The sequence below is a fragment of the Silurus meridionalis genome, chromosome 22, assembly GCF_014805685.1.
Source record: "Silurus meridionalis isolate SWU-2019-XX chromosome 22, ASM1480568v1, whole genome shotgun sequence".
Taxonomy (NCBI): domain Eukaryota; kingdom Metazoa; phylum Chordata; class Actinopteri; order Siluriformes; family Siluridae; genus Silurus; species Silurus meridionalis.
Window position 1 is genome coordinate 8,158,082 of NC_060905.1, and position 14,157 is coordinate 8,172,238.

Genomic DNA, 14,157 nt, shown 5'->3' on the forward strand with positions numbered 1-14,157 from the left:
GTTAAATGATCCACTATTATTTAGAAAAAAATAAATATATATTCATATTGTTATTAACTAAATAATTACATGCAACCAGTAAACAGTAGATACAATCTGGCATTTAAGCAGCAGAAGTGTAAAAAAAAAAAGTAAGAAGTAAGAAGAGTAAAAGTAAAATCAAGGAAGTATTATGCTGAGTACTGCTGACCCCAAACCTGTGACAGAGATCTTTCAGACCTACATTAGCATATAAACAATATAACATCCCATCTCTGCATTTGGCTAGGGAGTAAATTAGGGGGTGGGTTTTTATGCTTGAAAACAAACACTTTCTGATTACTGAAGGCTCAAAGCTTAGCCATTATTTCGTTGATGTGTGTAGGGGAAACATTTAATGGAAAAGCTTTCACGTTGATTTTAAAGGAGGAGGTTAATTGGTCTAGTTTTTTTTTTTCAGGGAGAAAAAAGAAATTAGCAGAAGCTGGCAAGATGGTGGGAAAGAAGGATGGAAGGAAGGAAGGCAGGAAAGAAGGGAGGAAGGAAGGAAATAGAGAGAGAGAGAGAGAGAGAGAGAGAGACAGAGACAGAGAGAGAGAGGAGAGACTTCAAGAGAGCAGTGCCACCATGATTACACATTTTGAACACTACATCAAAAACCGAAAACATAAACAGGCATTTTTCTTGTTGGTCGAAAGGAAAATTGCTCTTGTGAAGAGGGGGCTGAATAGAAGCTGGATGAACAGCAATTGGCGCAATCTCTTTACGCTGAAAAAAACATTGGAGAACCGAAAAGCGGATAATGTTTTGTTTCCAAACAACTCGTTCACGATGGAAGCCTCGGAGGCCTCGCCACCATGATGCAGAATGCGAGACATGCACGTTTAATACGTCTATGAGTTTAGCATTTGGCATTAAGCAACAAATAGGGTAGAATATGACACAAGCACAGACCTGGCCAAGTTTCTCTCTAACAGCCAGGAACAAGTGCAAGAAATAACAAAAAGAAGGAAAAAGCTCAATGTGAAATCGGACTTCACTTTTAAGTTTTGTCTCATTTTCGTTCTGAGTTTAATGCTTGAGCTAATGAGAACGACTGACTCTTTTGCCTACAATAGCACACTTGGTATGCATTAGGGTTGTGACATTTTATGCTTAGTAGAGCTATTATTGCATTCTTTTATAGATTAAGGAAAAAACAATTGACTATTTTGTTTAGATACATTTTAAATGTTTTATTTACTGTTCTGCCTTTAATGTGTAACATTACTGGAATTAAACATGAAGTGTAAAATACAATCATTTCCAAATGTATTCAAAAATATACTTCATGCATAATTTATGCATAATAGAAAATGTGTTAATAAAAGAAAGTCTGATTTCTGTTAGATGTTAAGCCTTATTATTTATAGACCCAAGTATCATGTGGCTTTCAGACGTTTTTCTCTTTGCTAAGGGTTTGGAACAACTGAACAATAAATAATAAAAAATAATCATAAACAAACATCAGTCTGCTATTCAACATGTTGTTCGACCTAATTAAGGGAAATGAACAAATCTCATCAGGCATGAAGTCTCCCTGGCTGAAATCATGAATTCTTGTTAAAACATCAAATTACTTTGTACTGACATGAAAGCAAGTAAATAATTAAATCCCTCTTACTGCTACTGTACATCCTGGAATACTGGGATCTAAAATAACATGCTGTGGGAACATTAGATTAGTCTGAAAGATGAATAGAGAAGGAGTGCCTTGGATTTTTATCTTTTATTTCTCTCATCAAATGAGACTTTATTCTATTCGGATGTGATCATTCAGGAAAAGTGCTCTTTTATAGGAGCTCCTTTTGAGAAAGCGAAGCACAGAAAGCATTTGACAAACAGGAAAGCAGGTTGAAACAAGGAGAAGAAATATTCATTATCGTCTCTATATGACTGAGAAACTCTGTGAGAAGTCAAGACTTTTGTTTGTTTAATGGCTCCTTTATCAGACTGAGCAAACCGGGCGACATGCACGAGACGAAAATGAAGCTGGTGTGTTCAGTGCCTCCGCTTCACTGAGCACGATACTTCCCAAACATACATTAGGAACGTTTCACAATTCTAATCAAAACAATGATCTAGAAAACATGTTCCATCACAGACAATAACAAGAGACAGTGGGCTTCATATGTGAGAACTAAAGCCGCATATTAACCCCCGGTTTAGTGAAAGCAGGACACTTCAGATGACTTGGGCTCTGAGTCGTGGGTGTAACAGGAGGGCTGTTTAGAAACATCTTGCATGGTGCAGCGAGGTGCAGATGGCGAGCGCGAGTCTGATGTAGAAATCCTGATGTCTGACACATACACTCACACATAAACACGCACTCACTCTGATGGAGTGTTTATGACGACACATCAGCTCCTACGTTCCTTGCAGATTTGACTGACGGCCGCACTGAACAGTCTGCTAAGCCATCTGCCAAAGCAACACCCCAGTGATGTGTGCGCTGCTTCCTGTGGCAGCTGGCTGAAAAAAGGTTTTAAATACTACGTTCTTTCAATGGAAGTCCAACCCTTTTTAGAGAGCGTGCTTCTCGGATGACCTGCTCACCTCTTAAGCCTCCGAGAAGCAGATGTATTGCACACATGACTTCTGTAACTGGAACAGTAACTGTTGCACCAGAACCAATCTACAGTTACTGTATGTATAGTTATTAAAAAATTGCAAAATGTGCAGATTGTTTATTGTATTAGTATGGACTATTGTGTGTAAGTACATGATATTAAAGTCCATGTTAGACAGATGTTGAAAAGGGTGAGGGGCAATAATACTTATAAAACCCCCTTGTATGTCTGTGAGTAATAATCATAATTCTATTCCGATTCTCACTAAACCCTGAAAGCATGTGCGTTTGTCTGTGTGCAGTATTGGTGTGCACTTCGGGTTTAATAACAACCTTGGATTTTTAATGTGAAGAGGCTTGGAAAAAGCTATATATATAAATGAAATCATATTATTCTTTCTGGAAATGTGAATTCTGCTAATTAGAGGTTGAAGAAGTCTCGAACCGGATGCTAATAAGATAAATTGTTTGTGACATTTCTAAAGTCATTAAGTTCAATTTAGTGCAGATTAATAGTTGATAGTTTTGCAGCTACCCTGAGAAACTTTACATTTGAATATCTTGCAATGCGAAGTCAGGCATGTGTGCAGTTGTGCAAGCTCGATATTCACACCTCTGCCGTCCTCCTTTCCTTGTATGGTTTGTGTTTAGGGCAACGACATAATCATGCTGACTATTTACCAGAGTAAACAGGACTTTCCACTATGCAAAACACACAGTAAAATTAAAAAAAAGAACTCATGCAGCGACACAGGATGATTCGTTTACTTTCTCTCTCAGGTACACATTACCAGGCACCAGCGAGTCAAAGCACTCGAACACACTCATGAATCATTTTCAGTGTAAAACCAGGAGAAAAGATGACAAGTCTCAAGTGCGTGCCTGTGTGTTTTTGTAAATCAGGAGATCCAGGAGTGTTTACAGAGTGATATTTCCAGTCGCAGTGGAAACTCAAGTTTTACCGTAAGAGCTGTCGTCTTCAGTGACGCTGCTCTGAGAGGAACCACCGCCACCACACATGGTACAGACCTGTCAATCGCAGACACCAATCAACTGAAATTTCCACTGCTTGACTCGTGACAGGTTTAAGGATTTCTTGTCTGTTTTTTTTTTAAATGCCTCGTTTCAATCTGTTTATAGTTTGCAAAAGTGGAAATTGGCAAAGCTTCAGAGGAATTAGTGAGGAAACAGGCTGAAACAAGCACTAGACTTGTTGAGAAAGCAACAGCTCCAGTGGCATTACAGGAAATAGGGCTTTCAAAACACGTTTAATGTACAACAAAACGTACAGTTATACGCTGCTCAAGGAGACCGGAAAACAAACGAAAAAAATTAATACAATCGGTTTATACAAACAGTTGCTACTGTATTAAACTGAACATTTTGACTGTACTTGTAATAAATATAGTTGAAACACAAAAACATTTATGTAAAGGCAAGACACTACAGGCAAAAACAAAACCAACAAAAAAAAAAAACAATAGATATCGCATTCAGCATTTGCCAGCTGATTGCTTCCCAGTATATTTGTGTAATGAAAAAAGTACATCAATTTATGCAAGTGAGCTTTTGCATAATTAAATATGCATACATTTGCATGTTTGATAAAACATAAATCGAGCTTTTTGATGCTGTTAGGATTTAAATTTCACTGTGAAGATGCTCTTAAGCGTGAGACTTGGAAAATCATTTCCTTACTGTTTCAACAAGAAAATAAAATGCCTTCAAATGGCATAATTTTGTACACCATTCCAACAGCAGTGTGCATTTTGGGGAATTTCCTTTCTTTATTCCTTCAAAAATGAGGGGAAGATATAAACATCACGTAAAAAAAAAAAAAGAAAAATATAACAAAAGAGTTGGCTGACTGTACAAAATCTCCAAATGATGTTTAGAAAGGGTTTTTTTGTAACGGTTTAGAGCTTTTATAAACGGTTTATAAAAGAAAATCTTAGACGTATGTTATAACGGCACATTAACTGACTTATTACACGAAACAAGCTTAAGCTTTCTCTTTATTTTGCTCATTTTGAACAATATGGATACATTTTTGATATTTCTAAGGCTACAGTTTAAGAGAAAACATGTTTTAGATGTATCCGTAATTGATGTAAGTACCTGTAGTGTCTTGCCATCAACATAATTGGTAGCGACACTTCATTATTATGCAATTACACAATTATGCACAAGTTTGACTAATATGAAAGCTTGGTCCAACAGTGCAACACCCCTTTTATTCACCGTAGTGAGAACGTTCGGCCTTCCGAGGCAAACAGTCCAAAAACTTTTTGGTTTCTTCCATTTTCCTTTTTCCTACAAATAACTTGTTAAAGTGTTTTAGAGCTAAAAGTTTGACCTCTAAAAGAAACATCATAATATTCATACCACTGAGACAATTGTTCGGTCAACTTAATGCTGCATGCTTTTTTTTCGATGCCCAATTCACTATACAGCATACACATACACCTACAGTATGCATAGATCCTATAACAAGCAAAGAGAAGTCATCCACCTACACATCTTCTGTGCACACTACAGAAGAGGGAACGACGCAGCCTTTCGGTTTAAAAAATAATAATAAAAAAACACAGTGCATGTTGGCTATAAAATAAATAAACCGACAACACGAAGATGGAGTGAAATAAATCAGAGCGCTGGTCTATCATTTAAGCGACGCAATGATAAGGGCATCGAATTCGTTTTTTGGATTATCAACATTCATCTTGTTTGTGGTCACTCAGTATGATAAATGAGAACTGCAACGAACATTTGCGAGGGAAAGGGGTAGTGGAGGGAATCCAAGGAAACGCAGTGGACCGTGCCTTATTGGGTATTATACATAGAACGTGAGCAAAATAATGTTTTATTGACCACAGCAGCACATTTGGAGGATGAATGATGTACGGTGAAAAGAGGCTGCTTCCATCTCTGGCTGACTGTTATCAGAAAAGGCCATCCTTCTAGGCGCGTTTTCTTTTATCACTGCACAGGAACCACATACCTCTGCATCACTTCCTCTTTGCATTGCAGTGGCTTTGCGAATACATTCCAGCTGCACCACAAACTCTGACAGAGTGTCAGAGATCAGTGTAACCTACGCTGTCACTGTGTGTCTTTCTGTCGGCATCTGTGGCTCTCATTCTGTTCTCACGGTCAGGTGTTCTACAGCAGGTCCTGCTCCACCCAAACGGTTTTCCTCTGCTCCTCCAAGATCTTGTCCTTAATGAGCCTGAGGAGATCTTCCACTCCGCTCCATGAGTCAGGCTCCACGGTGGCATAGAGACATGGCAAGGCTTCCAGCTCTTTCTCCTTAGCGCGACACATCTTGAGGAAATCCTCCTCCGAGTCCACCTTCAACGGCAGCCTCCTGCAAAAGGTTCAGGACCATTAGTCACATTCCTCAAACAGGAGAAATGCTGCTTCTTTTGTGTGTAAAATGAAGGCAGGAAGCTGCAGCACGTACACATTTGCACTCATGGTGAACTACAATAATTCAGTCAGTATCAAGTGTTGCTCATTAAGTCGTTCACTGAGACCAAGTTGCCAGGTCTGTAAAATGTAATTAATTGGGTTTGGACAAGCGAGATAAATTTAGCCACGTTACAGGCTTGTGGACACATTACAACCTTCCAAAAATCATTGCAATTTATATGTCTGCTCTTTGCTGTTATAATAAACTTCACTCTACCGGGAAGGCATTCCACTAGATTTGGGAGCATGGCTTTAGAGATTTCTCATCAGTCAGCAACAAAAGCATTAGAGAGATCAGGAATTGATGTTGGTTGAGGAGGTCAGTGGGGTGCAGTAAGTGTTTCAGTTCATCCCAAAGGTGTTCTGTGTGGGTAAAATCATGATTCTGTGCAGGATACTTAGTTATTCTGTATAGGAGCTTTGTCATAAACAGAATTGAGGGGTAAAATGTTTCTATACAGTTGTGGCTTTTAATTTCGTAAAAACATTCAAGGGAAGAATCGCATGTAGGTGTAATGGCCAGGAGACCACAAACCTTTGGACCTATTGTGTATAATTGATAAATTGTACTAATACAGTTGATGAAATTAGCGATGTGTGTTTCTCTATATATGATGTTGTGGAGCACTGGAATTCACATGCTTATAGCTGTTGGATATCCTGGATATATTCACTTGAACATCATGTCTGGATTTTTCCAATTTGGTCTGTTTGAGAAACTATGAGGAGGTTTAATAATAATTATAGTAATAATTAAGTAAAATTTCTGTACTTCAGCTTGGGAAAACCCTTTTCCATAGTCTAAGATATTTTGTACTAAAATACTACATGTATATCTCTAAAATCCAGGTTAGGGTTATATATCAAACAAATGATCCATTCCACCATCACTAAGTAAATCATATACCTGCTGATTTGTAGCTAATAGCAACTTGAACAAGATCACACTTAGCTAGGGAAGGTTCTGTAGGCATAGAGCTTGTTTATACCAACGAATTTGTTCATTTGTTAAAATTCCTTACTGAACCTGATATCTGCAATAACACACTCATGGCACGTAAAAACAAACACTTCCATGGTGTAATATTGAGCATATTTTTCGTTCCTTTATAGTGGGTTTTGCCTGTTTGGGTTTTTTTTTTCTTCAGAATTTAGCCATACACAAAAACGTTGAAAAAACAACAGGATTAAAGACAAAAAGTCAGTTGATGCCTACTTGTTTACTGAAAGTCTGATTTTAAGGCTTTGGGGTATTTATTTTTTAGGCAAGATGCTTACTTTAATTTCTTGATGTTCCTCTCACAGATTTTGATGAAGATAACGATGGGGTAGATTTCTCTCCTGAGCAATTCTTTAGCGCAGCTCAGATCTGCTTCCAGGAGACAGTGTTTACTCTGCGACAGAACATTAGCAGTGTTAGAACAATGAACGCAGTCAATGTGCAGCTTTAGCTATAAAAATAAAAAGAACGCAAGAATTGTACAGATTCCAGCAGCGTAGACATGCAGTTTGCTTGTTTTCTGAATTTTGGGTGTTCAACCGTGATTAAGGTTTTGTTTCCCAACTCGTGTTGTGCCGTTCTTTTTTTTTTCCACACAGCTTCATGCATCTCCTGACAGGTTAATAACTGAAGCATGAAAACGAAGCCTCTGACCACCTGACAAAACCCCAAGGAGCTCTCTCCCTCTCGCTGGTCTCAGGGGAAGGCCAAGCCCCAGAGTATCACTTCTTTCACAGCCAACCAAACCAATTTCTTGCTTAAGCTCTACACTGCTCTCCAGCCCTCTGTGTGAATACAAGTGGAGGATCAGAGCAGATCTCTATGAATTAGATGTCAGAGTGTCAGTGCAATTGTCACCCAAGAGCTTCGGGTCAGTGAGCGATCCGTATGAAAAATGACACAGCTCATACAAGGGGACATCTCTTTCAAACGAGACGCATTGTGACAAAGAAATGGCGGTACAAAAAATAATAAATAAATAAATCCATCACTGTACTAATCAAACTTAAAGTCAAAGAGTCCTTTATATACCTTAAAGGCAACGGCTTCGATGTTCTCGGGGGTGATGCACTCGTACGTGCTCGCCTGCCTTTCCTTTGAAAAGATGATAGGCTCTATCTTCTGCTTCATGAGGAACTCTTCTTTCGTCAGGATGTCTAAAAGGATGTAAAATACAAATTCAGTGCACAAGAAAATGTTCAATATGTGGACAGGGAAGATATTAGTTCAATTCAAATACATAGATTGAGAATGTACGTTTTTAATTAATACATTTATGCCTATAAGTTTATCTTTAATTCCCAAGTCCATTCCCAAACAGTAGCCGGAAGCTCAGTTCTCTTGTAGCTTCCAGAGAAAATATGGATAAAAACTTGAGAGGAACCAGACTCAAAGGGAACCCATTAAAACATGTAAGATCATGTTATCACAATTATAATACGCCTGTAATTACACCTCATCTGTTCCAACATGTATGTTTACTTATAACAAGGCATATCTCTTCAGAAGATCCCCAGCACCTACAATCTGCCACTGTTGTGCTCTATCCACTGTATCCACCCCAGTGGCTCTGTATCATGGCTGACCCTGTGCTCTGACCCCATTTACTTAACAAACTATTTTCAGAAGCAAAACATTTCAGTATGCTGTAACATACATTATAACAAATAAAACGGCTAATTGTATATCCAGTTTAAATCCATTACATTTTACAAAATAATTTTTTGTATAGTCTTAATTTTTACACACCATGTAATTGAAAGATGTTGCTTTAAAATATTATATCTAGCGAGAAAAACCTGTCCACTTCTTGTGTACTGTTTTAATTGCTGAATTTTCAAATCCTGATGCCCTGTGACCTCAGCGTGTGGTTGAACTGCTGATTTCAGCATGAATGTCTTACGCATTAAAGGACGATCTGTCACATAAACATAGCGAGAATGATGCATGGGTTTTTAATATCAGGAGTTCAGAGACTGTTTTGGCCTATATGTTTGTCTAATTCAGAACAGGTGACTCATCAATCATTTGTGATATGATTTCGTTTTGATTGCATTATATGGTGGAGTCATATAGAATGGAAAAAGCTTTCAATTTTCCTGTAACTAACAAATAAAATAAAAAATTGCTGAGGATTGCATTCACATCTGAATTAAATGTTACATTGTAAAAGCAGAACTTTTCTGTGTTGATTCATGTTTTATAATGATTTAGAAATACCTGAAATCCTGAAAACCTGTTTTTCTTTTTCAGAAAATATACATTTGAATTGCCTCTTTAACATACAACAGTGGTCCCCAACCCCCGGGCCGCAGACTGGCACCGGTTCGTGGATCAATTGGTACTGGCCCGCACAGAAAGAATACATAACTTACATTATTTTCGTTTTATTTATCATCACATTCTGAACGATGATTTATTTATATCTGTCTATGACACTCTTGATGCATGTCAAGATGCCTTGGTCACATGTCTTACCTTCATCCACTTCCTTCTTAAAGGGGCTACTCCGACCGCTAACACATAATACATTACTGCTAAACTGAAACCCCCCCAAGCTAGCACAATGAACAACACAGTGGATTCACGTTTATTATATTATTTAGAAAATACCATGCCGGTCTCATCACTTTATTTTGTTGTATTTATCCGCCACACCTTTAAGGCCGGTCCGTGAAAATATTGTCTGACATTAAACCGTTCCGTGGCGCAAAACAGGTTGGGGACCGCTGACAAACAATATACGGCTGAGACTAAATGTTTCTTACATGCTCAAAATGCAAATGTATGAGAATATCCTGTCTGCACATCATTTGCATTATTTTCAAAACTCACTGTAACGGATCATGTTTTCTTTAGCACATACATATTCCATATATAAATAACATATCAATACAAAAACCCACATTCATTTCCATTGAAATCAGCTACTTTATTTGGATGTATTAGTACGGACTCACTGAGACAGAATTATTAATACAGTGTCTGTCAAAATTCACCTAGTATTTTATCACTTGCATAGACACATACTGTACATGTTCCTTTTGTTTCTATGCAATAAACTAGGGTAACACTCAAATAATGGACAGTGAATGAAAGTTCTGTGGACAGATGAGTCCAAATCTGACACTTTTGGCTCTTACAGAAGAAATGATTTAACATGCAGAACACCCACCCCACCATCTAATTCAGTCTGGACTGTGGCTAATTGGAATTCATTTCGCTATACAACAAGACAATGAACCGATTTGTATGTCCGAGCTCTGTAGGCATTATTTGGAAAGCAAACAGTCGACTGCAGTGTTCTATATTAAGGAAGGTCAGAAAGAAACATCCAACCAGATTAATTATTTCAGCTGAATGTTTGGAGCCAAGAATGTGTAAAGCTGTTATTCATGCTATTTGAGAATTTTACAATAAAAATAAAGGTTTAACATCTGTACATTTATATGCTTTGTTGGTCAAAGTCAATCGACATCTAACATCTTTTCACCTGTTCTCCATGTTAAATCATTTCTTCTGTTAGAGTCAAAAATGTCACAATTTTCTTCCAGTCATTCACTGTACAATTTTTGTGTTTTTGCCTTTTACATAGTTGCTGCATATAAACAAAAGGAAGATGCATGTGTCTATGCAAGTGATAAAAAACGTTTATATATGTTAAAGATTTACCTTCTATTTACATTAGGGAATTGGGCAGACACCCTTATTCAGGATTGAGATGGTTCGGACATGTGCAGAGGAGGGACATGGGGTATATCGGTAGGAAAATGCTGAGGATGGAGCCACCAGGAAGGAGGAAAAGAGGAAGACCAAATAAGAGGTTTATGGATGTGGTCAGGGAAGACATGCAGGTAGTTGGGTTTAAAGAGGCAGATGTAGAGGACAGGGGGGGTATGGAGACGGATGATCCACTGTGGCGACCCCTAATGGGAGAAGCCGAAGAAGAAGAAGAAGAAGAAGAAGATACAACTAGCAGATATGGGGTTGAGGGCCTTGCTTAGGGGCCCCAGGAATGGCATCTTACCACTGAAGCTACCACCTCCCACCTTGTAAGAATAGATCTTGTATTTCATATATCAGTCTCACACTGTTAACTATTGCTTACCTGGCTTGCAGATGTTGAACTCCATTGCTCCTCCTGAGTTGAGGAACTTCTGGATGATGGTTTTGGCCAGGATGTTGGGAGAGAAGAGCACGGGTCGTTTGCGAGGGCAGTGATGTGGCGTCACCGGACTGTACGGGATCAGGCTTAGATCGCTCTTGTTCAGATCATTCTCTGAGTCTGATGAATCTAAAGGATGATACACACTCTTTATATAGCAGGATTTGTAGAAAAAAAAGAAAAAAACACATTTTCAGCTTATCCACAATATAACTGTGGTCTAGTTAATGTTGTTAGCTGCAGGACAGCTGGATGCCAATTATGTAAGGTTGAAATAAACATAACATTCCCAAACATGGCTCTCAAAATAATCCAAATGTGTACTGTTTATTGTAAATGTTTATGTGCTTGATGAATAATCCAATCACAGATTTATTCTGCCTTCTGATAATAATAATAACCTCCACTCTTCTGGAAATGCCTTCCGTTACCTTTTCGAGCATGGCTGTGAGGATTTGTGTTCATTACGCTACGAGAGCGAACCATGCCTTAATAAAGCTCACTTTGTGCATGATTGTGTTTTCATGAAGACCGTGATGGCCAGGTGTCTAAAAATGGTGTACATTACTATCAATATTTTATTGCAGATTAAATTATATAGCTGCGCTGCCCGCTTACCGTATTCCGCCATATTTACCTTTAAGAGCAGACTGACAAGTTGGTGCAAGTAAACAGGAGTTCTATAAAACACAGGGGTGTCTAAAAAGTGTACTATTATACACTTGCTAAAAATTTCCTTAAGCAAGTTCTAAATCATTTCCAGGTTTGTTGTACATTAAATTATGCTGTCAAGGTAGCCTTCTGTACCTACATGAACCAACAAGTCAAGTTTATTTACAGTTTATTTACAGCTTTACAGAAATTAACAGTTAAGGTAAACAGTGTGTATTTATCCCTGATGAGCAGCAATGGTGACTGTGGCTAACAAAAACTCCCTTAGATGTTATGAGGAAGAAACCTTGAGAGAAACCAGACTCAAAAGGGGAACCCATCCTCATTTGGGTGAAATCAAGAGTGTGCTTATGAATCTTTAAACAATGCAGAACACTAGAGAGAGCACAACAGCATACTTAAATTTCCCCATGTGTATTTAAAAGAGAGAAGAAAGTCATTTGTATAATAAAAAAATTATACAATTTCAGTATACATTATACTCACAGCTATAGGTATTTATAGTCTGGTATACATGATTTAGAGACACGGTATAAAGTGGAACTAAAAATCATTAAAGAAATTTAATGAGGACCAGTTATCATTATCACATTTGCATAAAGCTAACATGCTTTTCGTTCATTATTATCCATGTTGACATTTTGCAGTGACGTGTCTTTGGCAACCCATCAGCTTGAAGCTCAGCAGAAATTGATGGCAAATTCTAAATGATGTACAGTACTCTAAGCAGAAAAAAGTTTATAAATAGTGGAAGCTATAGATCATAAAGCTATTATATGAGCCTTCAGACCCATGGGTGAGAATGAAACAAAGCAGACTGAATCTGTCATGCTTACCCTCAGGCTTCATGGTTTCAAAGCCTGGTTTGGGAAGATATGACAGATTGCCGGCGTTGAGGATGCGTACGCGATCGTTGCTGTCCATCCTCTTGTACTTGTTATCTGCCCTGCTGACAAACTGACACCAAGAATCTCTATCAATCTCTGCAGCACACAGCCATCATCTTTACTCAGACCTACTCTCTCATCCTGTCTAAGTCAGGCCAGGGGCACTCATTTACCTGCAGGATCTGACAGATGAAGATGCTGGCTCTGGACAGGCGTGGACTGCTCTTAGGGTCCGACAGAGCAGATTCCTCAGGCTGCAACGTATTCTGAGGACAAAAAGGAGAAACACAATTGTATTGGGATTCACGCCTAGCTGCGCTTTGTTCTGTTCTGTTTTTGCCAAAAAAAACACTGCACATAAACTAAGCCATTGGCTAACCCTGAGTCCCCTCAGACTATCTGTCTCTTCTCGGCTGCCACGACACATCAGCTTCTGGATCTTCACCAGGAGGAGCTGCTGGGCCCTGAGGGGGAGGAAGGACGGTAAGTTCACATCGCAACAAACAGTCACATTCACCACATACAAACACTCTCAGGTTTGTTTTGTACTTCACAATGAACATCCAGCTGAACTATTTCATCATTTTTAAAAACCTTTGTTAAATTCCCTATATTATGTAGCTTTTTCTGCTCAGTAAGGAATGCAAAACAGGACCTCACTGTTACAAGGTTCAACCTGGCATTATGGTTACATTCACATTCACCTGGTGAGGGGGGTCAAATGATTTTATTTCACATTGTTTTTTTTTTTAGTGTAATGCTTCTAAATTCAGAGAAAAACTTGCATAAGATCTATAAAGCAGACAAACACCCTCTAGAATAAATACAAAAATGCAATGCAGCATTGACCAATCAATATCTATATTCAATTTATACTCTGGCGATCGGAGGATTGGAGCTGTAAATGTTCTACATATGTTAAATCAGAGGAACAAAACCTCTCATGGTACAAAACAGGTTCTAAGTAATTCTCAGTTTGAGTTAAAAAAATAAATAAAAAATTAGAAAGTCTTCAAAAGCAGAAAGCTCATATTATATCAAACATCAACGCACTCATAGCAGACAGCATCAAGAATTCACTAGCAACATGCTTTATATGCCTAAAATACATACAGAACATTCTACTGTAATTAGTAAAGACTGAAATGATTCAGAATAAAATTTCAGGTTTACAAACTACAGCTTTTATATACAGAGAATTGATATTTTACATGGTAGGAAATAACATTGTGTTTCTAATTGTCTCATGATCTTTTAACCGTTTTTAATTATGAATGAGATCCAGAGATTGCTTAATAAAAAAGGTCAAAGTTATAAAAAACACAAGGTATTTGACCTTACAGAATAACACGTCTAACTGTGTTTGCACACAATT

The 14,157-nt window shown here is 38.1% G+C and overlaps 1 protein-coding gene across 2 annotated transcripts in view; it reads right to left on the reverse strand.

The window, feature by feature from the left end:
• Window positions 1-3,332: 3,332 nt before the first annotated feature.
• Window positions 3,333-14,157, reverse strand: part of card11 (caspase recruitment domain family, member 11) — a 35,278-nt gene continuing 24,453 nt past the window's right edge. For both annotated transcript variants that reach the window (XM_046834962.1, XM_046834961.1), the window contains exons 18-24: window positions 13,162-13,246; window positions 12,956-13,048; window positions 12,732-12,852; window positions 11,167-11,352; window positions 8,091-8,215; window positions 7,337-7,452; window positions 3,333-5,954 (exon numbers count right to left, since the gene is read on the reverse strand). In XM_046834962.1, the coding sequence (XP_046690918.1) occupies window positions 5,750-5,954; window positions 7,337-7,452; window positions 8,091-8,215; window positions 11,167-11,352; window positions 12,732-12,852; window positions 12,956-13,048; window positions 13,162-13,246 (931 nt within the window). In that variant the 3' untranslated portion in view covers window positions 3,333-5,749. The remainder of the gene's footprint in view (window positions 5,955-7,336; window positions 7,453-8,090; window positions 8,216-11,166; window positions 11,353-12,731; window positions 12,853-12,955; window positions 13,049-13,161; window positions 13,247-14,157) is intronic.